The sequence below is a fragment of the Chlamydotis macqueenii genome, chromosome 17 (assembly GCF_036417535.1).
Source record: "Chlamydotis macqueenii isolate bChlMac1 chromosome 17, bChlMac1.mat, whole genome shotgun sequence".
Lineage (NCBI taxonomy): Eukaryota > Metazoa > Chordata > Aves > Otidiformes > Otididae > Chlamydotis > Chlamydotis macqueenii.
The window spans coordinates 3,499,423-3,522,527 of record NC_141572.1 but is presented as its reverse complement, the minus strand read 5'-3'; the positions used below and the strand labels follow the sequence as shown (position 1 = coordinate 3,522,527).

The 23,105-nt window shown below is 53.9% G+C and overlaps 1 protein-coding gene across 2 annotated transcripts; it reads left to right on the top strand.

The window, feature by feature from the left end:
* The first annotated feature begins 4,157 nt into the window (after positions 1–4,157).
* ABCB9 (ATP binding cassette subfamily B member 9) lies at positions 4,158–19,219 on the top strand. Of its 2 annotated transcripts, XM_086761926.1 has the most exons (12): positions 4,158–4,518; positions 5,299–5,994; positions 6,357–6,471; positions 6,980–7,110; positions 8,468–8,673; positions 9,538–9,735; positions 11,345–11,473; positions 12,816–13,004; positions 13,576–13,749; positions 15,138–15,297; positions 16,180–16,316; positions 17,471–19,219. In XM_086761926.1, exons 2-12 carry the CDS (start codon positions 5,382–5,384, stop codon positions 17,807–17,809), a joined length of 2,391 nt encoding a protein of 796 aa, XP_086618052.1. In that variant the 5' UTR covers positions 4,158–4,518; positions 5,299–5,381; the 3' UTR covers positions 17,810–19,219. The 2 variants fall into 2 exon arrangements, with proteins under 2 accessions (XP_086618052.1, XP_086618050.1); XM_086761924.1 differs by having other exon boundaries at positions 4,158–5,994.
* Positions 19,220–23,105: the final 3,886 nt, after the last annotated feature.

Sequence of the window (23,105 nt, the reverse complement as noted above, 5' to 3'; positions counted from 1 at the left end):
ATTTGCCAGTGCTTTCACCCTGTTAGGGATTTGAAGTTGTGGTGCTGTGGTGCAAGTCCTGCAGCCACACTGCAGCCTTTCTGCTGAGAAGGAAAGGTCCTGTGAGATGATATCCGTGGGATTAACCAAGCTTCCCAGTGCTGTGGAAAGCTTCAAGCATGGGAACAGTCGTTGCAAAACATTTTGTTAGGCTCTAACTTTTCTGGGGAGCTTTTTCTGCTGAGCAGCATCTCCGGGCGTCTCGTGCTGTGGAGGCTGCTAGCTGCTGTTCTCCCGTGGGCATGACCCCCTGCCTTTGCAGGTCAGCCGGCATTTATGTGAGCGCTGGAACATCTCACAGATCCTCACCCCCACAGACCCCACAGACTGCACAGGCCTGGACGACCGCAGCGCCGACGTGCTCAGATCCTCCATCTGCAGTGTGGTGAACGAGAAGCCCAGTGAATGGGACGCCCACCTCGACCCTGTGCTTTTTGATTTCCGCACCTCAGTCAATTCCGTCACGAAGTACACCCCCTTCTTCCTCATGTTCAACAGATACGTGTGTCTGTCATCCGAGGTAACTTTTTGACAACGGAGAGGCTTGGAGGTTTGCCACTGCTGCAGTTGCAGAGGTAACAGCCAGGTGTCTGTACCTTGCAGGTGGATTTTGTCAAGGACTCTAAAGAGCAGGGGGCTGGCTCCGGTAAGGCAGGCAGCCTTCCGCCGTTCACAGCCACAGTTCAGGAGCAGCAGAACGCGGTGAAAGAAATTGTAAGTCTTACAGTGCCTTGAAATAATTTTGCAGCTAAGCTCTCCCCAGGATCCCTTGCAGCAGGCTGTGCAAGAGCTGCACAGAAGGGATTTGCCCACACAAGGATCACACCCCAGCGTGCGCCTGCTCAGGCGCTCAGAGAGCCCCTGGCCCCCGTCTGTCCAGAAATGCCATTTCACAGGGTCCTCTGCCTGCGGGCTCTCTCCTGTCACTGAGCACAGCAGGTAGCTGATGGGCTTGAGCGTGGCAGGGAGGCTGCGTGTCCAGCTGGGAAGGAGCGAGGCAGATGCCGGTTAAGCACTGCCTGAGACTCCGCAGGCCTGGTCTGAGAGGGGAGGTGGATGCTGGCACCTCGACGCGTGCCAAGGGCAGCAGGACCAGAGCCAAACCCTCTGAGCTGGCACTGGTGCCACGAGGAAGCTGATGGTGTTGCTGCTCAGAGACGGGTGATGAAAGACGAGGGACTGGCTTCCCCCATCACGGCGAATGAGAGCTGTGTCCCAGCCTTGTAATCTGCATCTCGAGCCAGCCAAGGGAGCCTGTCCTTAGGCAGGGACAAAAAGCCTTTAGGGACACACTGCGTAATTAGGAATGTTAAAAGTCACCCTGCCCTAAAACGGGAGGAGAGAAACTGGGGAGGCTGGGGCTACCATGAAGACAAGTGACCCGGTGGGCAGAGAGCTAGGTTTGGGGAGCGAGGCCAGCAGTTGGTTCCCAGCTGTCTCTAACGTCCTCAACTCATTTTGTCTCTCCATTCCTTAACTTGAAAAATGACCTCAGTGTCCCCTGTAAAGTGCTTGTGATCTGTGTGCCAAAAAATAAGAGACAAGGCTCAAGTGCTCTGTTTGCTCAGTCATTTCTCAGGCTCAGACAGGGTTATGTGGTCCTCTCTGATGCCACCTCATTCTTCTTGCCAAGGAATAGCAGCAGTAAAAGAGGACGGGAGGGAGGAGGCCTGGCTAAACACGTGGGATCCGTTCCCAGCTGATCCCTTTGGCAGCTCAGGCTTGCTAGCTCGGCTTCCCCTTTTGTGAAACGGAGATGCGCGCCATGGCGCGGGGCAGCAAGGGCTCCGTCCAGGTAATGCCGAAGCATCCTGCCCTGCATCGCTGACGCTCGCCTGCAGGTGGGCCGGGGTTTGGGCTGTGATTAACAGGAGGTGACAAAACCTTCCTTTGGCTCTGTTACTCCAGCCTAGATCTCCTTCTGCCCTCTGCTGATGGAGAACTAACAGGTCCTCCGAGAACAGCCATGAAATCACGGATTTCTTAACGCTAGTTTGGGGTTGGTGAGAGTAAGGCTGGAAGGGCCTTGCTCAGTCCCTCCCTTGCCCCAGGGTGCAACCAGCCGTGCTGGCGCTTGCTGGCCCAGCCTTGGCTTACCGAGCTGAGCTCTGTGCGCTGCAGTGCTGACTCTCGCTCGCCGAGCTCGCGCGAGACGGATGCGAGTTGATTTTTAAGCAGCGTCTCAAGGCCCGACCCAAGCCGTCTGCTTTCCAGGTGATCGCCAACATGACCACAGCCTACAAGCGGGAGCGGAAGAGCGTGAAAAGGAAAAGCCGGGGCCTGCCCTCTCTTGCCTTCAAAGTGGAAGACAACGTGTTTGGGAGCAGCGCTGCCAGCTCCCTGAAGAAGCTGAAGAAGGGCCAGTTTGTGTCGTTTCAGATCGAGACGGTCCTGCCGCCCGAGCAGAGTATGTCTGGTGTGAAGAAAACCAGTTAGCCGCTGGGGCTTTTTTGGGGGTCCCAGGGGCTGGGGACAGTAGCAGGAACTGTCCCTGAGGTTTGTGGCGCAGCTGCATGGGAGTCCAGGGTGCAGGTGTTCCTGCTCCATCCTGAGGAGAAAGGAAGAGGAAGGTTCAGACCAGGGTGTCTGTTCAGTCCCTTCCTGGTCCAGATTTGCCCTTGGACCATCTCCGACGGGGAGAAGTGGCGCCATCCTCATTTACGCTTCGGCAGCCGGAGATTCCGTCTTGCCAAAAAACCCTCCGCCTCGACGACAGCGTGGAAACTGCCCCTGTGGGAGTGAGTGCGTCAAAGCCCGGGAAGTGACCTGGGTGCGGATGAGAAGAGAGCCTGAAACTAGACCCAGCCTAGCCACGGTGCAGCTTGTTTCCTACAGCTTAAAACTCCTTCCCGCCGCCAGCCTGAACCGGGAAGAGCCACGCCAGATCTGACTGCGTTCCTGCTGGATGTGGGCATGGCTTGAAGTGAAATTTTTTTTTATTTTTAGTTTAAAACACTAATTAGCAGAAATAAAACCAATAATAGAACACAATATATTTTATTTTTTGTTATCCAGGCAGAGAGAAATTAATTTTCCCTTTGTAACATCACCATTCTATTCTCTCCAGAAACTGCGTGAACTCCGGCAATCACATAGTTCCTATGAGGGTCACAGGGGTGTTTTTAAGCCCAGTGCCCAAAAAATGCAGGGAAATTTTAGGATAATGACACCCGCCAGCCCTTCTGTCACCTGTAGAGCCCAGCCGGATGCACGGATGCCACCCAGGGGAAAAAGCCTGAGCAGTGCCATCCCTCCAGAGCTGGCGCGGGGATTTGAAGGGAAAAAGTAATTTATAAGATGAATTTCTTGAAACTGGACTCCCTCTCTGCATTAGGGGTTAATTTAAACCCCTGTCGTGCCCCCATTTAGGGGTTAATTTAAAAAAAACCAATGCTGACCCCTCGGCGTGGTTGTTTTCAGAGCCGACTCGTGTGTTGTATTCCCCCCCCCCGCTGCAAAAATTAAATAAACCCAATCAAATAATATAAAAATTGCCAAAAATTTAATTTTTTAAAAAAAAAAAAAAAAAAAAAACAAACCAAAAACTTTCTAGCGGGGGTCCCGGCCCCCCCGCTACCCCCCTGCCCGGTTAAACCGCGGGCGGGGCCGAGAACCGCACCGCAGCGAGGGGGCGTGGCGAGGGGCGTGGTCAACGCAGAAAGCCACGCCCGCCCCCCGCCGCCGACCTTGTTTCTCGGGACGCGGCGCCGGCGCCGCTGCCGTATCCGGTCGGGCGGGACCTGGCTGATCCCCGCCGCCGCCGCCGCCGCCGCTGCTGCTGCTGCTACCGGTAAGACCCCGTCCGGGGCGGGTCGGGACTGGTTTGCCTTTGCTCCGTAAAGGGAGAAACGGTGTGGTTTTCCCGCTCTCCTCCTCCTTGAAATGGCGGGCACGGCTTTTCCCGGGGGGGAGCATCTCCTACGGGGACGGGGGGATGCAGGAATGGGGATGGGGACCTTCGGCATCTCCGGCTTTGTGGCTTTGCCGGTGGCAGGGAGCTGCGGTGGCCTCCTCCTCCTCCTCCTCCTTCTCCACCGGGCCGGATCCGCGCAGCTTTGCAGCGGATGGCAGCAGCGAGCACCCTGGGAAGCGTGTCCGGCTCCTCCCTAACACCGCTCCTCTGGTTTTGCCTTCATCCCTCCTGCCCCACCCACCCCATCGACTCCCTGCTCTTGCCCAGATGGCAGCTTCTGCCCCGTTTTCCTCCAGTTTTTAGCTTTTTAGCCCGCCACCGAGCCGCTCTCGGCCAAGGGTGCTGCTTGGCGGCTGCAGAGAGCTGCCCGTTTCCCCGTGGTTTGTTTTTGGGTGGCTGCGGTCACGCAGGCCGACGCGCAGCATCCTTTGTCCGACGCGCAGCATCCTTTGCGCCATGCCTTCTGTGCCGTGCACCGTCACGAGCTGCTTGGCCAGCACAGAGCTGAGGATCGGGTGCCTCCCTCGTGCCCGCGTGCGGCACCTCTGGGCACGGCGCAGGAGCAGGTGAGCAGCTTTTGGCCCTTTTCTGGGTCAATTCGGATCCAGCCCCACCATCGCTGCTGCCAGACAGACCCACAGGCAACGGTGAAGGCGGCGTCCTGCCCCGGAGCCTCCCTCTCCCACGGGACGCATCTGTGGATTTCCAGCCTCCTTTTAATTTCCTCTTGGGATTTTTGTCGTGTCACTGAATTGCACAGCAGGTTTAGCGGTTTACCCCAAATTAATATTCAAGGGAGCTGAGGACAGACAGGCGGGACAGGCTGCTGTTCCTGTAATTTATTCTCTTTTTGATCTGTTAGGAAGCCGAGCTGCTCTCCCTCCTGCCTTCGTTCGGTTTTGATTGAGCGCTGGGTTTCAGCTTTGTCCTGGGAAAGGTGGGGAGGGACTCTCAGACCACAAATCTCCACGTTTAACGCTTTCGCGGCCCCGTAGCGCAGGACACGTGGGCTGCACGGATGTCCCCGCATCGCCCAGCTGCCGGAGACCTCGTGGCCCCACGGCCGCCACAGCGAGCGGGGACAGAGTTTCCCACCGAGACGTGCAGGTTTCTGCTGTGGGGCTCAGGATGGGTGCAGGCTTCTGGGAGGGAAATCTATCTTCATTTTTTATGGAATATCGTGGACCGTATGCAGCAGGGGAGGGCAGGAAGGAGTAGATAGCGGTGTCTGGGGTCAGGACGGGCTGCTGGGGAGCTGGCACGGTTGTCCCCCCCATCCTGCTTCCCTTTCCCCGCCACCTCCCCGGGGCAAATAACAACCCCGTCTCTCTCTTCTTGCCCCGCAGCGGAGGCTGACATGACCGCATCCTCCTCGTGCTAAGGCCGTCTCCCACTGCCTCGGTGACCCCCCCCCACCCCAGTGGCGAGGATGCGCGCCTGGAAGGCGGTGGCCAGCACGCTGGTGCTCAGCGGGGCCGATGTGGTGGTCACCACGCTTCTCTACGCCCACGGCCGGGTGGGCCGGGATGTCCTGCAGGACCTGCGGCACTTCAACATCTTCAACTCGCTGCTGGACATCTGGGGGGGCTGCCTCTACCGCAGCTGCGTGCTGCTGGGGGCCGCCATCGGGGTGGCCACCAACACGGCCTATGGCCCCCGGCGCCTCAGGGCATCGCGAACCTTCATCGCCGTCATCTGCCTCCTCATGGGCATCTACATGATGGTAAAGCTGCTGCTCTACTCGGAGGTGCGGAGGACCATCAGGGACCCCTGGTTCTGGGGGCTCTTTGCTTGGACCTACGTGGCGCTGGTGGCCACCTTCGGGCTGTGGCAGCTGCTGGCCTGCGTCACCTCCTCCCGCGAGGCGCTGGGGCCCGGCTCCGAGTCCCGCGCCGAGGCAGAGGAGAGCTGCGATGGTGGTGCCCCGCGGGACAAACGGGAGGAAGCGGCCGGTCCCACCATCCATAAGCTGCTGTCCTACACCAAGCCGGATGCCTTCTTCCTGGGCATCGCCTCCTTCTTCCTCCTCGTGGCCGCCCTGGGTGAGTGAAGGAGCCAGGGGGACCGTGGTGTGCTCCCATCTTCACCAGGAGGGAAGGAGCCATGGTGGGGAGGACTTGGCAGCACCCAGAGCTTGCTTTTTTGGGGTGCTGGGTGGCATGTCCTGCACAGGCTGGGAGAAAAATGCAATGGGGTAAAAAAAATGCAATAGGGGATAAAATACGCAGGGAAATTAAACATCCTTCTGTGCCAGGGCTGCACCTCCTGAGACATCTCATGCGATGGCCAAGTGTCTCCATGGTGGGGATGGGGTTGTCCACGGGCTGTTGCAGTTGGAAATACAGGTCCTGTGCCGACGCCATGTGGTGGGGCTGAACCCCCTTGTCCTGTGCTTGTCTGGCAGGAGAGACCTTCCTGCCCTATTACACGGGGCTGGCCATCGACGGCATCGTGGTGCAGAAGAGCATGGACCGCTTCTCCACGGCGGTGCTGGTCATGTCGCTGCTCGCCATCGGAAGGTAATCGCAGGGGCTGCCTTTTGCCCTGTCGAGGAGTTTGGGGTGTTCCCCCAGGAGCTCGCGGTGGCGGTGCTGGATGGGGGCTGTCTCACCCGCAGCTGCTCCACCAGGTCCCTGCCCGACTCCAGGGACGTGCTTCGGTTTCTCCGCACCATCACAGTGCGGAGAGGCCGTGCTGGCAGTCACGAGGCCGTCGCGTAGCCCTCCACATCCATCCACTGGTGGTGGGGGAGCGGGAGCGGACACAGGGAACGGGCTCCCCGGGGAACGCTGGCCCGGCAGCGCTGCATCCCCTCCCGAAGCTTGTCACTAGCGGGGTTAGGACCAGCTGTCCCCGTGCTGGCAGCGCCCAGAGGCGGCGTGGGCTGCATTAGCCATTGCTTCCTGGGGTGGAAAGTGGTAGCAGCACAGTGTTGCCCAAGCCCTTGGCCCGGGCGTCGGGGTGTTTGTGTTGCTGAGGAGCGGCTTTCGTGTCCATTGGTCTATAACGTTTCTTATCTGCAATTAGCTCATTTGCCGCAGGTATCCGGGGCGGCGTTTTTACGCTCATATTTGCAAGACTGAACATTCGCCTTCGCAACTGCCTCTTCAGGTCGCTGGTGTCTCAGGAGATGAGTTTCTTTGATGAGAACCGCACAGGTTGGTTCCTCTTTCCCCCGGATTTGCTCTAACCCCTCTATCCCATCCCGGTACACCGTACTTTTTTTCCCCTTGGTTTGCCCTACCGGCACACAGCAGATTGGGGGCAGCTAGAGACAAGCGCTCGTGTTTAGAAACAGCGGCAGAAAGCTCTTCCCTTCCAGCTGCCTCCCGACGTGGAGCTGGGGAGCACCTGGCCTCGGGGAGGGGACAGGATTGCCCAGCACCCTGGGGATGTCCCAGTGCCACCAATCAGCCTGACACCCAGCAGCTCCGAGGCTGAGGCATTCATCTCCAGTCATCCCCAAACACCTACTCTCCTCCTCCCGTCCCTACCTGCTCATCGGCCGCTCTCCAGCTCTGCTTTGGGCATGGGAACCTCAGATGTGTGCAGCTTGCTGGGCGTGCTTGTGGCTTTCCCTGCCTGCCATTCCGCCCTGTCCCAGTCCATGCTGCTCTGGTGTGGTCCCAGCCTGCTGTAACTTTTCCCACATTTAATTTCTTCTCAGCGATATTTTTAGTTTTGAGGCTGTTGCTGTATTTAGCCATCGCCGCACGGTAGCTGAGGACACCGGAGATGTTATTGCAAGTGGGATATGGATAACCCTGGACTAACACGTACCCAAAAGCACGGCGTTCAGCGGGACTCAAAGGCAGGCCACGTATTTAGGAATTCAGGGTGACGTTTGCTGGCTGTAACGTTCAGTTCCACCAAAGGACATTGCAGGAGCTTCACCCCTTAGTAGCTGGACCCGTGTCCTCAGGGTCACTTGGGTCAGCTCCAGGCCGCGGGGCACACCCCTGAACCCCAGCAGCCCTCTCCAAAGCCGCCTCATGCTCTGCAGGGCGTGCTGAGCCCGGCCCCGGCTGGTCCTGCCGGGATGGCAGGGAGCAGTGGCAGCAGTCCCTGGCGAGTTCCCTGTGCCGTTTATAAATGAACTCGGGGCAGGGCTGACAGCTCTGGAGGTGCATTTGGCAGCCCAGCAAACACTCCACCCGCGCACCCACTGCCTGCCTGCGTGCCCACGGGGTGCCCATCTCTGGTGCAGGGTGCTGCAGCAGTCCCCTTTGCTGCCCTGCAGCCACCCTTGGTGACTCAGGGATGTAGCTTGTGCCTTCAAATGCATGTCATGCCCTTTCTGCATGCAGCAATTTGAGCTCCTTGAGATGTTTTCCTTCACATCTGCAGCAGAGAGTTGTCCTCCTTCCATGCTGCCCTTCAGACCCCCAGCGAGGGGCTGGGTTGAATGGGAACCTATATCCGACCCCTGGCACAGGACATGGGACACGGCTAGGCAGTGCCCTGCTGTGGTGACATGTCCCTGCTCTCCTCTTCCCCAACCCCTCGTTGCTGCAGGGGACGTCATCTCCCGCCTGACGTCAGACACGACCATCGTGAGCGACCTGGTCTCCCAGAACATCAACATCTTCCTGCGCAATGTGGTGAAGGCCACCGGAGTGATCTTCTTCATGTTCAGCCTCTCTTGGAAGCTCTCGCTTGTCACCTTCATGGGCTTCCCCATCATCATGCTGGTGTCCGATATCTACGGGAAGTACTACAAGGTAGGCAGAAGCAGCTGGCGTGGCCATGGTGTGCCAAAACACTGGGCTGTTCCCCTCGTGAAGCCATTGTGGAGATTGTGGATGGCCTTGAAGGTGGTGGGAGTGATGCTTGGGTGCTTTGCTGCCAGCAGTCGGGGAAGGAAGGTGGCATTAAACCTGTATGGGCAGACAGGTGTGGCCTCAGCTCTTCCCTTGCTTCGTGCTCAGCAGTCAAAGCATCGCGGGTCTGATGGGAGAGATAGCTTGGCCATGGGATGTGCCTGCCTGTCCTCATGCAATCTGTCCTCTCCTCTCCCTTTGGAGTGACTCGGATGGGGGTTAAACCCAGTGCCGAGCTCCGCCTGGGGCTAGCGTGGGCCAAGGGCAGTCCCCGTGGCTAATGCTGCATCCCGTGGACCATGCGGGCCCAGGACGCGGCATGCACGGGTGCTGCCTCCCCCAGCCACAGCTCCTGCGGGTCAGGTGTCTGTGCGAGCGGCCGAGCTGCCCTTGGTCTCCAGACCTGTCCGTGACTTGGGAACTCCTGGTTGGGCTCCTGAGCCAGGCTGACCCTGTCCCATCAGGGCACCAGGAACAGTGGCTCTGCGCTAGGCTTCCAAGTGGGCCCGGAGATGGCGCTTCACCTCCTGCAGCCCGAGTTCCTTGAGGACAGCACAACAAATCCGTTCTCCTCCTGGTGCAGCATCCCAGGCTGTCCCGAGGTGTGAGATACATCCCAGTGCTCAGCCTTCTTGCCCGTGGCCTTGGAAAATGTCACTGTGCCTTCTTTTCCCAAGCCCAGCGGAGCCCAGGGTGTGCGGGGAGAGGTGCCGCAGGCAGCCCAGCGCCCGCTGAGCCCCCTCTGCCTCCCCCTGCTCCCCGCAGAAGCTCTCCAAGGATGTGCAGAACGCCCTGGCCAAGGCCAACAACACCGCCGAGGAGACCATCTCTGCCATGAAGACCGTCCGCAGTTTTGCCAACGAGGAGGCGGAGGCGAACGTCTACTGGCAGAAGCTGCAGCAGGTGTACAAACTCAACAAGCGGGAGGCCATGGCTTACACCTACTACGTCTGGTCCAGCGGGGTAGGTGGCCAGCACCGAGGCTGGGGACAGGCAGGGGACGCTGATTTGGATCCCAAAACGCACATGGCGCGGTGCCCATGCATCTCCTCGGCTTCCAGGGAGCTTTGCGGGGCGAGCCCGGCCTTGGTGTCCGCTGCCAGCAATCCTCCATCTCTTGCTTATTATTTATTTTTTTTTTCACTCCTCAAAAAAAATATCCTGTTTTCCTTAGGGCAGCGTGCCACTGCACAGCCTGTTTTCTCTTGCAAATAAGAATATAATTGATAATGGCTCAAGGTCGCGGAAAACCCCCGTGTTTCTGCGTTGCTGCATTGCATGCCCGTGCCAGCTCATCTCCGGGGCTCCGGCTGGGAAACAGCCGTGGCGTTGGTTGAGCTTCTGCTCAGAAACAGAGATTTTCTGCATGTGGGTGGTAGCACGGGGAGGCAGCTGGGCTTTGGGTTTGAGATTTGGGGGGTTTTTTTATTTTTTTTTTTCCAAAATGCTTTTTCATCGTTTAAGAGCAGATGGTTTGGGACTTCTCCTGCATCGGCTGATAACTAAGGCTGTGCAAAACCCTCACGTGAGGCTGCCCTTATCTGTGCGCATTCAAGGATCTAAGCAGGCTCTGGTGAAGAGTATGCGAGTTATGGTGCCCTCATGGAGGGACTTTCTGGCTTCCCAAGCCTGGAAACAAAATCAGAGCATTTTTAGCGTTGTTCCTGGTCTCCCAGGTGAAGCTGGAGCGTGAACTGGGTCAGCACAGATCCCGCTGTGTCCAAGACGGCAAAAACCCTCAAAAACTGCTCCTGCAGGCTTCACATGGAAAGAAGCTGATGGATTTAGCACAGCCCTGGTTGGGTCTTTCTCAGAGGGAACACAGGATCAGATCGTGGCAGAGCCACGGAGGAGGAATTCTTCTCCCTCGTATTTTTGTCTGTGCGAATTTACAGCCCGTCCCACAAACGTCACATAGAGCACCGGGGCATCGCCGCGTTTCTGAGCGCCCAAGCAGCGTGGAACAAAACCGGCTGAATAAAGGCAGGGGCTGGTGTTTGTCACATCAGAGCTGATCCGTCTCCTTTCTGGAGTAGGTGGTGCCCCCACACTGATTTCAGGCAGGGGCTGAGGTTATGCTTCAGGGACTTGTATGTGCACGGAGGATTTTTTGCATTAACTCTTGGATTGATTTTTGTGCTCTAAATTAAAATGTGCCACACACATGTAACAGAAAGTTTATCTTAGTGGTGAGGTGACTGCATGCGTTCAATAATTTGAGCATAGATTGTTACACTTGAGGACATTAATCCAACAGAGGAGTTTGTGAGATGCTCTGTTATCTCGGATAAATTCTCCCTCCTTGGCTCTTGCCCCTCTGGACTTCTCTTTTGTTGAAAGCTGCAAGCCCAGCTCCTTAAATCAGCCCATGCGCTTGAGCTGGTTTTCCCTTCTCACATCCGCGCACGCTGCTGGGGCTGTCAGCTGCACGCTGCCAGGGATCTGCCAGGGATGCTCAGTTCGGGGCTCGAAGAATAAATGTCAGCGCGTGAACCGTGGGCCGTTGTGTAATTACAAACGCACCAACATATCGGTTGTTCTTGCTGATTTGGGGTTGTTTTCTTGCTTTCAGCTGACCCTGCTGGTGGTCCAGGTCAGCATCCTTTACTACGGTGGGCACCTCGTGATCTCGGGGCAAATGACAAGCGGAAACCTCATATCCTTCATCATTTACGAGTTTGTCTTGGGAGACTGCATGGAGGTGAGCCTGTTTTGTCCCTCTGGGCTGCCCCGTATCAAGATGATATTTATCTTCTAGAAGGTCACAGGGCTAGGTCCAGTGTTGACTTTCCTTGGCGCTGTGGCTTTGCCCACCAGTGGGCTGATTCTCCCCTCCGCTCCCCGCTCCTCTCCTCCTGTGGCCTCACAACCCGAATGTGCCCGAAGCGGCTCGTCCCCCGAAAAAGCAATCAGGACCAAGGGGGTCAGGCTGGCCCCGCTGAAGGGCAGAGTCCTGGCTGCCTCCCAAGCACGTTCCCTGGCGTGAAGGATGCAGGGATTACAAAGCTGCCTGTTAAATTTCAGGCTTCATTAAAAACTTAATTATATTATGGGTTTTTTCCTTTCCCTGGAGTAGGCTGCAAGCTGCTGCCTTGGCAGCACGTTAGCACGTTGTGGGTGGGACGGTAGAGCCCACCCAGGGCTGCCTTCCCCTTGCGAAGGTGTAAGCTTGGCTAATCAAGGCAGAAGTGATGAAGTCGAGGTTTCCTCGCAGCCAAGCATGGTTTCGGCAGTGCTTCAGCCTTTGTGCAGCGGCAGAGCAGAGCCAGAGGCAGCTCGCCCGGCTCTCGCCATCTGTTCGGATGACTGCAGGCTCTGGGGGTGTTTCCAGGCTGTGGATTTGGTGTGTGTTTGGTCTGGTTTGAGGGGTTTTTTTTCCCTTCCTGATGGGAGGGCCAGTTGCAGTACAAGCTGTTCTGTCACTCTGGGTTTAAGATTGCAAAAACCAACGTGATGGGGGTTTATTCCAGGGAAACTGGTGTCCGTGTGCAGCCACTGCAGTTGGGAAAGCACGCTGGTAAATCCAGTAGGACCACATCCCGGCAGGGAACAGTCGTATCAGCTCCCAAACAGCTGTCTAGAAGGGTCCAGCCTGGAGCTGCTCTGCATTTGCGACACGTGTGCTGGGGAAGGAGCCGGCTGCCCTCGGGAGCTGGTGCCGTGTGCCGTACACAGACTCTGTTCGGCCATTGGGTTGGGGAGCTGCTGGTCTTAAGCAAAGAGAGATGAGTGGAGGATTTTGTTGGAAGTTTGGGTCATGTTGTCTCCTGGCTCACATCTTCTCTTCCCAATCCATGTGTTTCCTCCTTCTGTTCCCCTCTGATTCTACCCATGCACAAAGACCCCTTAGATGCCCTTACCCTGGATATGTTCATATATCCCCCCCGTACGCCGCAGAGGAGGAAGAGCTTTCTTTTCCTGTGTCTGACTGTAGTGAATGTCAGATGATGGAACACTTGGGAACACTCCAACCATTCTCCTTACGAGTGGCACTGACTTTTCCATTGCACGGGAGGGTCTCACCATTGCCTCTTCCCTTCCAGTCCGTCGGCTCCGTCTACAGTGGCCTGATGCAGGGAGTGGGAGCTGCCGAGAAGGTGTTTGAGTTCATTGACCGCAAGCCAACCATGGTGAACGATGGCTCCCTGGCCCCGGACCACGTGGACGGGAAGGTGGAGTTCAGAAACGTGACGTTTTCCTACCGCACTCGTTCTGCAACACAGGTCCTCCAGGTGAGCCCTGCGGGCGCAGAGCGCTCCCCGCCACGAGGCATCACGCGCTGCGTCTCCGTCGTGGCAATAACTGATCCCAGCCCGCGGGGAATGTCAGCTGCCCTTCTGGAGATGCGTAAAGGCAGGCTCAGCAGCCTGCTGGAAAACAGATTATAAGGAACAGTGGGTGTTTAGGGCCGGCCTTCCCTACAAGGAACGAGATTTATTAATAAAACCTTTGTTCCCTGCTCAGGCATTAAGCACATCAGCATGGGACAGGGCTTTGTGCCAAGCTGCCGCGGACTGTTTCCATGGGAGAGGGGCTGCGGTCACGGGGCAGGGGGAGGCAGCCAAGAGGTTAGTTTGCTTGGCAGTTTTTAGAGGTCCTGCTACATCAGCAGGCAAATTTGAAGCAATTTTGGAGGCTTCTTGCTTCCTCAGAGCCAGGAGAGATGGCTGATGTGGCACGTCACCAAGGTGGAGGGTCACTGTGGCTGGATTTCAGCTGCCTTTCTCACACGGTGCCCAAGCCACTGCCCCGGGACACTGGGAAGAGCCAGGACCCAAGCGTGCTCTCCCATCCGTGTTGCAGAATGTGTCCTTCACCCTGCACCCCGGCAAAGTGACGGCACTGGTGGGTCCTTCGGGGAGTGGGAAGAGCTCCTGCGTCAACATCCTGGAGAACTTCTATCCCCTGCAAGATGGGCAGGTGCTGCTGGACGGGCGTCCCATTAACATGTACGATCACAAGTACCTGCACTCAGTGGTACGAGCGACTGATACGTGTATTCTAGCTCTCGCCTGCCGCGATCAGAGGGGATGGATGGTAGCGCTGCATGTTGCTTTGGATTTGATCTGGCAACTTCTAAGGTGTCCAGAAAGCTGGAGGCTGGAGGTGGTCCAGGAAATGAATTCAGATAATTTGTGGGGGCGGAAGGGAAAGCGATGGAGAGTGGTTTCATGGGGAGGGGGAAGCTTTCCAAAAACAGAACAAAAAACATGTTTTGTTTTGTATTTTTTGGCCAACACAGTAGAAATATGTTTTTGGTTGTTGGACTAAATCATCGAAATTGGGTTTGGAAAAAGGGTTTTGCATTCCTCCAGCACTTTCTACCTTAAGATCTCAAAGTAATTCTCCACTAATGGGGAGTTAAACCTCTCAGCATCCTGGCAGCAGCTGGGGCACCGGAGGGGCTGGGTGGTTTGTCCAGGAGAGGGGTCTGGGCCCCTCTGCTCTCGGCTGTGTGTCAGCACAGATCAGCCTTCATCTCCTCGGCAAGTAACTGCCTTCTTTGTTTGCCCCCAGAGCAAATGGCCTCAGCAGTCAGCAGGAAAACCTGAAAACAATTGATCAGAGACGGGCTGGAAAGCCAAAGTCAGTGTGACTAATTTACATTCCCTGCCCATAGTGAGCGAAAATTAAAAGACAAGCCAGTCTGTCGGTTTAGAAAGCCTGGTGTGGTGTTGGGAGCATGGGGAGAAGTCAATTAAAATATGACCATGTCCCCCTGGCTCTCTTCAGGCCCAGTTTTGAGCAATAATTTGGAGGGTTCCATTTATTTCAATATTGAGTGTTTGACAGAGCAAGCTGAATTTGAGCATGAGCGACAACGGCTGTGAAGTAAGACAGGGAGGCTGTTGCTAAGCAATTAAGGAATTGCAGCAGCTATGTCCCTAACTTGCTAATTTTGGATTAAACATGCAGGAAGGCTCATTCATGTGGCCCACGCATGATTACTGGCCTTGAACGGAAAATCAGCAACACCTTGGGAGAGAGGCTCTCCAGCCTGCCTTGTCCCACCAACTGGTTTCCCATACTGGAAAGAGCAAGCAGTGATGGGAATAACACATGGAGCAAAAACACAGCAGGGTCTTGGAGGAGGAAACCCGTCCCAGATGCCAGCGTATCAACACTGCATCGGGTTTCTTTCCTGCAAAATGGCTTCCCAGCAGACGATGCAAACTGGGCTGGGGCTGCTACTGGCACCCCATCGTTAGCATCCTCACTGGAAGTGCACATTGAGGCACTTCTTTTCTTGGTTTAATGGTGAGGCTCTGCCCGCTTGGGTCCTTACCCAGCAGGAACAAATGCTGGTGATCCGAGACGGCAAGTCTTGTGCTCCCAACCCACTGCTCTTCCCTTCCTTCCTGCAGATCTCCCTGGTGAGCCAAGAGCCGGTGCTGTTCGCCCGCTCTATTGCGGATAATATTTCTTACGGTTTAACTTCAGCCTCCTTCGAGTCGGTTGTTCAGGCTGCCCAGAAGGCCAACGCACACACCTTCATCACGGAGTTACAGGATGGCTACCACACAGGTACCGAAATCCCTCTGTTTGCGCTTGAAAGCGTTGCCTAGGGAAGGCAGAGACCCTCCCCTTGGGTGGAAAGCCAGGCCAGCAGTGACCGACATGAGTCTGTGGCAGCTACGTGGAGAGGTGCAGCACCCTTGCAGCCTTTTGGGGTGACTGAGCTGCAAGATCTCTGATCCCATCCCAGGAGAGTGTTTCTGCTGCTGCCGCTCTGCGGCAGCGGGGTGAGCACCCTCCATCCCATCTGGACTGGTCCGGCTCCCAGTGCCTGGCAATGTTACAGAGATGTGGCACTGGCAGTCTCGACATTTTTCAGTGCAGTGATGAGGAGAAAAGCCCAGAACGCAAACGGTGAGCTGTGGACCACCCCGCCTGCAGAGGAAGAAAATAAATCTGCGATAAATCCATAGTAATAAAAGCTGATCTGTTTGTGACAGTGGGACTTTGTGAGGAGGTAGGTCAGACTAATGATGGTTTGTGTTTACGGGAGCAGGCAGAGAGGACTCAGTTTCCTCTCCCTGCTGCCTTGGTTGCACACCCTCCAGAGCCCAACTTGCAGGGAGAGATGGCAGAGACACAGCTGCATGGGCAGGGAGAGGGGGGCTCAGGGTTTGGATGATCTCCCAGGCTCAGGGACTTCTCTGCATTGTTTCCATGAGCATCAGTCCCTCAAACCTGGGGATAACAGTGGAGAACTTGCTGCTGGAGGGAAGGACTGCAGCCTCGGAGATGTTTAACTCATTTAAACTGCTCTGCCAAGTGAGCAGAAGCGTTTACCAGTCTTTTCCTCAAAGCAAGATACCATCCTCATGCTGTGGCTGGGGGCTGTAAGTGATGGCAGCTCTTGATTTTTATTGTGACCACTTCCTCTCTTCCTTGACCCGACAGAGGCAGGTGAAAAAGGAGCCCAGCTGTCAGGTGGCCAAAAGCAGAGAGTGGCAATTGCCAGGGCCTTGATCCGAAGCCCCCCCATCCTAATCCTGGATGAAGCCACGAGCGCGCTGGACGCAGAAAGCGAACATGCGGTGAGTAGGTGACTTGGGTGTTTGGGCCCAAGAGGCAATCTGGGCTTGGACAAAAGACCGTAGCTTCAATTTCCAGCCTGTGGACAAGCTTAGTCTTGACATGGTGCAATCAGAGGTTTGGGCAAGATGCTAATTCCTGAGCAGGAATTTGCTTCCAGCCGCCCCCAAGAAGGGAATAATCCTGTGCTCACAGCAGCCAACGCCTGAAAACCTGCTGAGATAGGGATCTCTGCCCATTTTTTCAATGTGGAAAGTGTTAATTGGCATACAGCAACTCTGTGGAGCCTTTTAGGACACGGTATGGAAGAAGAGTCTAAAAAGTGGTACTGCAGCAGGGAGAGTAGGACTGCCTGGGCTAAAATCCCAGCTGAGGCACCAAAGAAGCCATGCTTGCGGGAAAGGCCTTGAGCTTTCTGTGAACTGAGCTGGTTTATCTGGCTGGGATGTGACAACCAGACAGCTCTACCAGGAGCAGTTTGGCCTCGCTGGTTTAATGACACGAGGGAAAGCTAGTTCAGGGTTGAGGTGCGAGGACGTGTCCCCTGGTCCCAGAGGAGGAGCACTGCCAGCCCATGGTGTGGGCAGCACGAGCATCTGACCTTGGAGCAGCTCGTGGGCTCACAGGTCCTCAGCCACGTGCGTGGTATCTGATGCCAGCCACGGGCTGGTTTTGGGGAGCCAGGGGTGTTAATGTGACGTGTGCCTGGTGGCCATCTGCCTGCCTTTAGACATAGTGCCACTGTCTGTCTCCTGGCTGGAAAACAACCCTCTCTTGCTTTGCCTTGATACACCTGGGAAACAGCCCCGCTTTTCTGAGCAGCTCATCTACCAGGTACTGGCTTCCTGCAATCCGTGCCAATACCACATGGCCTCCAAATTTGGGGCCCAGCTCTAACAAGAACCCAAGCTTGCAGGATCAGACCTGTGCGCGTACCGCACCTGCGGGCTGGCTGGACCGAGACGGTCTTTTGGGCTGGGAACTGGGCTGGACGTGCTGGTGCTGGTAGTGCTGCAGGGAGTCTTGTGTCCTCTGCGTAGCCAGAGGAGAGCAAGCCTCCCGTCAGGTTTTTTAACGCAGACCACAAAGCTGCTGTTCTTCCTTCCAAAGCGGAGCCGGTGACGCTCGGGCACTAACGTCTTTTCCTCCCGTGCAGATTCAGCAGGCGATTTACGGCGACTTGCAGAACCACACGGTGCTTGTCATAGCTCACAGGCTGAGCACTGTCGAGAAGGCACACAACATCATTGTGCTGGACAAGGGCCGCGTGGTGCAGCAGGGCTCGCACAAGGAGCTGATGGAAGAAGGAGGTCTTTATTCCAAGCTGGTGCAGAGACAGATCCTGGGGCTGGAGGGGAGCGGCGCGGACAGTCGCCAACCCGCAGCCCGGGGGGATTCCGCGAAGGTACCCGGCGGGCTGGAGGAAGAGTTCAGGATAGACCGTTCCCTGCCGGCCGCGGCACAGGACGATTACAACAACACGGCTCACAAGTGAGGGCGGTGAGGGCCGGCGCTCGAGACGCTTGCTGGGACGCTGAAATGGGAACGGGCTCGCACGCTGCAGAAGGATGCCCGTTTGCTCACCCCGCACGCGTCACACACTCGTGCACACGCAAACACACACTACAGAGCTTCCTGCATTAGGGTCCGGCCCGGCAGGCAGATGCCGGCTGGTTAAACCGGGAAACGGATTTATTCGGGATTTATTCGAGGGAGTTGGGTCTTCAGCAATTCCCGTTTCTACTGGGTTTCTTTTCTACCAGTAATTCCTCTGGATTGGGACTTTTCTCCCATTGATATGCATGTGTAACTGCTATTAACTGTAATGGATGTTAAATGCATGCATGGAGGGGAAGGTTGAAAACCCCTTCAGGAATTTCAGGGGGTGGCTTTTGAGGCTGGATAGAAAACCAGTGACTGTAAAACAACGCCCTGCTCCCGCTATCAACCTCTGGGGCCGATTCTAAGCGAAAACTGGATCACTCCCACGGGGCTGAGCGCGGGGAGGGTTTTGCACTGAGTGCCTGCAGGCTCAGGGTCACAACCATTGCTGCTGAGCTCTATCATGTAGTCGCCATCCTTGCCGGAACGAGCCAGGGGATGGGGAGGCAGATGTTGCTTTCAGATTTGCTCTTGGTGCTTGGTGGGTGTTTGTTTTTTAAGGATGAAAAGTTTTCCCATAATTGGGTTAGGTTTTGGGTTTTTTTTGTTTGGTTGGGTTTGTTTTTTTTTAATATATTTGTGTGCACTGTGCAATGTCTGTCTGGCTCCAGCATCCACTGAAAATTGGTCTGTTATTTCAGCATTTTTTAAACTCACAACCCCGGTGCTGGTTTGAAAAAAAAAAAAAAAACCACTACTGAAGACAGGCATAAAACACTAAAAGACAGCACTTTATAAATCCCACCAAAGCTTTCTTCAGCTTCAGGCCATGCTCGCGACATCACTACGTGGGAAACCCGTACCGTTGCTTTCCTTGAAGTCCGACTTCAGCTGCCTGAAGTTTAAAATGTGTTTATTTGAATATTATTTATTAACTTACTTTTCATATGAGGGATAGAAAGAATACCTTGCTCCTAGCCCTTTGGGGTAATGGCTCTGGCTTAGTAGTGTTATCCTGCCATAGACTGGTGAAAAAACCTATGCAGCCAGGCAGGTGCTACTCAGAAACAGCATTTATATGGGGAAGACTGACTTCAGACTGTGCATCGTTAAGTAATTATCTCAAGCACTTTAGCTCTCATGTTTTCCGATATTCGAATGCTGCTGTGTTTTACTTTTTGGCAATTTTTAATTTTTAGTTGGCAATGTTTTGTTTTCGTTTAGTGATGTTTTACAAACTCTTCAGTGTCCTTGAGGAGGGATGCTCAAAAAATAAAATACTACCTCTGCCACTGAACATGGAGCCAATCTCGTGAGGCTGGTTTTTGCGTTCCGGGCTTTCAAGGTAACGTCCATCTGAGATGACGCTTGAATACAGCTGCACGCTGCACGTGTTCAGGCTCCCTCGCGGGGAATGACAAGAAGAACCTACGGAGAATTAGGTATGTAAAAGACTAGCATCTGATCGTGGCTGTGAGCCGCAGCAGTAGGTAGAACCTGTTTAAGAACTTGTTTTCATCCCGGATCCCAGCTGGTAGTCAGTCCAGCAGGAAGGGACAGGCAGGCTAACCTGTTCTCAAAGCTTCGTGACTGGAATCTTTCAGCTGCTTCGTTTTGTGATACGATAAAAATCTGTGCCTAGGAAGGAGGAGAGCTCTCTGTCTTATCTCCCTCCACTTAAGCAACCTCTGTGGTTCACTGCAGGCTCACCTACCTCACTCCTCAGTTCACCGCTTCAGTAAATGGCCGTGCATTCCTGCTTGATGAAAATATGCACTGTGGCTATGAAGAGGTTGGGGTTCCACCCAGAACCAGAGGGCAAGCGATTAATTTTGCATTTTTGTCAGTACCTGTGAGCAGAATGTGGCCAGCGGTTTGCAGAAGTGGAATTAATTTCTGCTTAATTGAAAAACTGGGGAGGGCTAGGGGGAAAATGGGGTTTCCTGGGAACTAGGGAAGCTGACTCACCCTGGGAAGCGCTGGTAGGACAATGCGTGTTAGTACCCCAGATGCCAGAAAAGAGAATTTGATCGTATCATGTGTGTCCCTCGCAGGCAGTGCTGCAAAAAGCGGAGTTGGAGGATACAAATGGAATAGTTTTATTGCAAAGACTACACTGAATTTCAGGAAGGGAGCCCTGCTTCCCAAGCCTGTTGTGATGACAATCTCAGCATTGTATTCCTAGGTCCAAAAAGCTTCAACTAAAATGGCACACTGGAAACAGCAGATTGTCTCTGCTGGTGGCACCAGTCCCAGCTGATAACAGGCCCCGACTTTGTTCACTGCCACAGGTGCTGAGTTCTCTCTTTTGCATCCAGATAACTCAAGGCTACTTTTCCACTCAGCCTTACATCTCAGGGCTTGAACAAGTCCCTTCACTGTGCTGCTGGTGTGTGGCGAGTGGAGCTGCCTGTATGCTAAAGCCATCCTCATTTTCTTATGGCCTGGCAACTAGGACTCCTTTTTGAAGTGAAAACCGGGGTCAGAGATGCCCGTTAGCCTACCCAAGCCCGGCGGTGAAGATGAGCTTAACCCACAGCAGCAGTGGGAATTGCTCCAGTGCTGGAACACGAGCCGCCTCCTGGAGCTGCCCCGTCCCTTGGGCCTCGCTGCCTGTGGGCAGTCTGTTCTTCGGGCTATTCGCCTGGAAACAAGGCCACCGTTCCCTCTGAAACCCTGAACCGTATTATTTTGTGGTTGCGGGTTTGCCCAGAGTTGACATTTACGTGGGAATGTGAACAAAATCTGTTCAGGAGTGTATCAATTACAGCCACGCAGATAAAAAGTTTCTTCTCCTCAAAGCGAAGAGTCTCCTCCGCTGGGACTCGGATGGGTTTATCTGAAGCCTTAACCCAGGGAGCCTGGCTGGAAGACTGTCATGGCAGAGCTGGAAACAATTAGGCGTTCGAAAGCACAACTGATAATTGATTACAAAGGCTGACTGTATATTCCATGGCAGGTTGTTTTTCTCACTATCAATAAGCTGTAACCGTTCCCTGCAATAGGTATAACTACAGCTTTCCTGATTTAAACACTGGGGAATCCTATCCAAGTCGAAGTTCAAGAGCAGATCCTGTACTCCTAGCGATTCCCCAAGGACAAATATTTACCCCCGTACCTTTGCACAGACAAGGTGTGGGGCTGACTGACCCAGTAAATGAGAACACAGTGTAATTCCAAAAACACAGCTGTGTTTATTCCAGCAGCTTCTCTCCTGGTGCACCAACCTCTGCCTCAAAAAGCCACTGTGTGTGTTTGAGTGGCTGTGCTTTCTAGGCCTTCAGCAGGTCTGGAAATACCACAAGCAAACAGAGTGTGCTTCTAGCGCAGCTTGAGAGATGCATCGTAGTCTGGGGAGGAAAAATAGTATCTGCCTTTTCTACTCCAGCTTCACCGTGAGCTTAAGGCAAAGAAAGTATCTGCAGGTATATAAACCTGCTCCTCTTCTCATGCCTGTGGCTCCCTGAAGGAAAGGAGAGGAATACCAATAATTCTTGCTCTCTCTCAGGCAGCAGGACAACTGTTTTTCTCCCAGGATGCTGAATATGTATGTCATGTTCATGTGTGTAGGAATCTAGTTTATGAAAGCTAAACAGAAGTATGGGCTATGATTAACATCTATAGAAGGCAATTATATTGCAAATAAGCCCGGAAACTCATCTGTCCATGGAGCAACCGGACTAGGAAGGGTTAATAAACACCAAAGATTAGACTTGCAAATTCAGTCTCCTAACCAACCAGTTTTTCCAGGAAAAGAAGTTGTTGTGAAGGTGACTTGCAAAATATGTCTAAACCTAATAAATATGCATGGTACGGCGCTACTGACCGTAAAAGGATAGGAGGTGACAGAAGGAAATGCAGGATCAAGTTTTAAAAGAAAAAAAAAAACCTAACATCTAATTTAAACTAGGCTGGATGCCAGTTCTCCCTCAAGACTGAAGCCTGACTCCTTATTTACCATGACATGGTTTCCACTGTAATCTTCCAAATTTTTTTTGTTCCATTTCTCCTGTAATAAGAAATCCTGACTTCTGTATTGTTCATGAATACTGTCACCCTTCAAAAGGATTTTAGCAAAGGCAAACAGGAACCAGGGCTTGGGAGCTGATAAATCTCAGCCTGCAGCACTGCAATATTTGATAATCCCTGTAGCCTAAAATCCTAGTTTATCTGCAGTCCTTCATATTCCACCCAAGAGATGTGCTGTCACAAAACCTTTATCTTGCATGAAAACTGCTGAATGGAAAGGCACCTTCCTACCTGTCTGAGTAGAATATAGAGTTACACAAAAGCAGCTGACCCCTACCTTGTCTCTCAACCTCAGCTGCTTTCCTGGCCAAACTTGAGAATTCAATCACACAGAGACGCTGATCAAAGTACTCAAAAGCAGACCGGATATTTAATATAGACCCTCCTCTCCAACATCCCCAGAACCCAAACATTTCCACATAGGGAGAAGCGGTATTTTTAATACATGTTGTATTTTAGCACAGATTAGTTATGTTCAGTTGTACATTCTGTGAGGACTCCATTGTTCTGCATTATGCGGTTTCTAACGTTAATACAGATTATCACTGACTAATTCAAATAATCCATTCCTTGATGTCTAGAGCAGTGAACTTCCATCAGCCCCGTGCAACACAAAAATTTGTTAGACAGTTACAGAAAAGCTCCTTAGAAGGTCACTGTCAATCATTTTTCTCCACAGCATATTAACAAGACAATTATTACCATACTGTGGTGCCCTCCACCAGAGGCACTCACCCAGAGTACCTCTACAAGCACTATTCAGTGTGAATATTTCCCCTCCACCTCAGCCTGGGACTGAGCAGTTACTATTCTTCCTCTTTAAAAGCAAAAGGCACTACGGCTGAGGAAAGCTGAGGGCTCGGGATCACGCAAAAAGGCAGTGGCAAAACTAGATTTACAACGTGAAGCTGAGTCAGACTCTTCTAAACCACACTCCCCCCGTACCAGTTTAGCTATGCTATGAAGTTAAAATAGCCAACGTTCTTGGGAAGAAAGGGCTGCTTTTAATCCTCAACTAGTTCCTCTATTATGTGTATATACAGGTAAGAGATTATGTTTGCATGTGCAGATTTACAGTCTGGTTTAACACAAGGATGTAACTCTGTCTTTTTGATGGGCATGTGCAAAGATGGTATATGATATCGTGTTGGCCTGGAAAC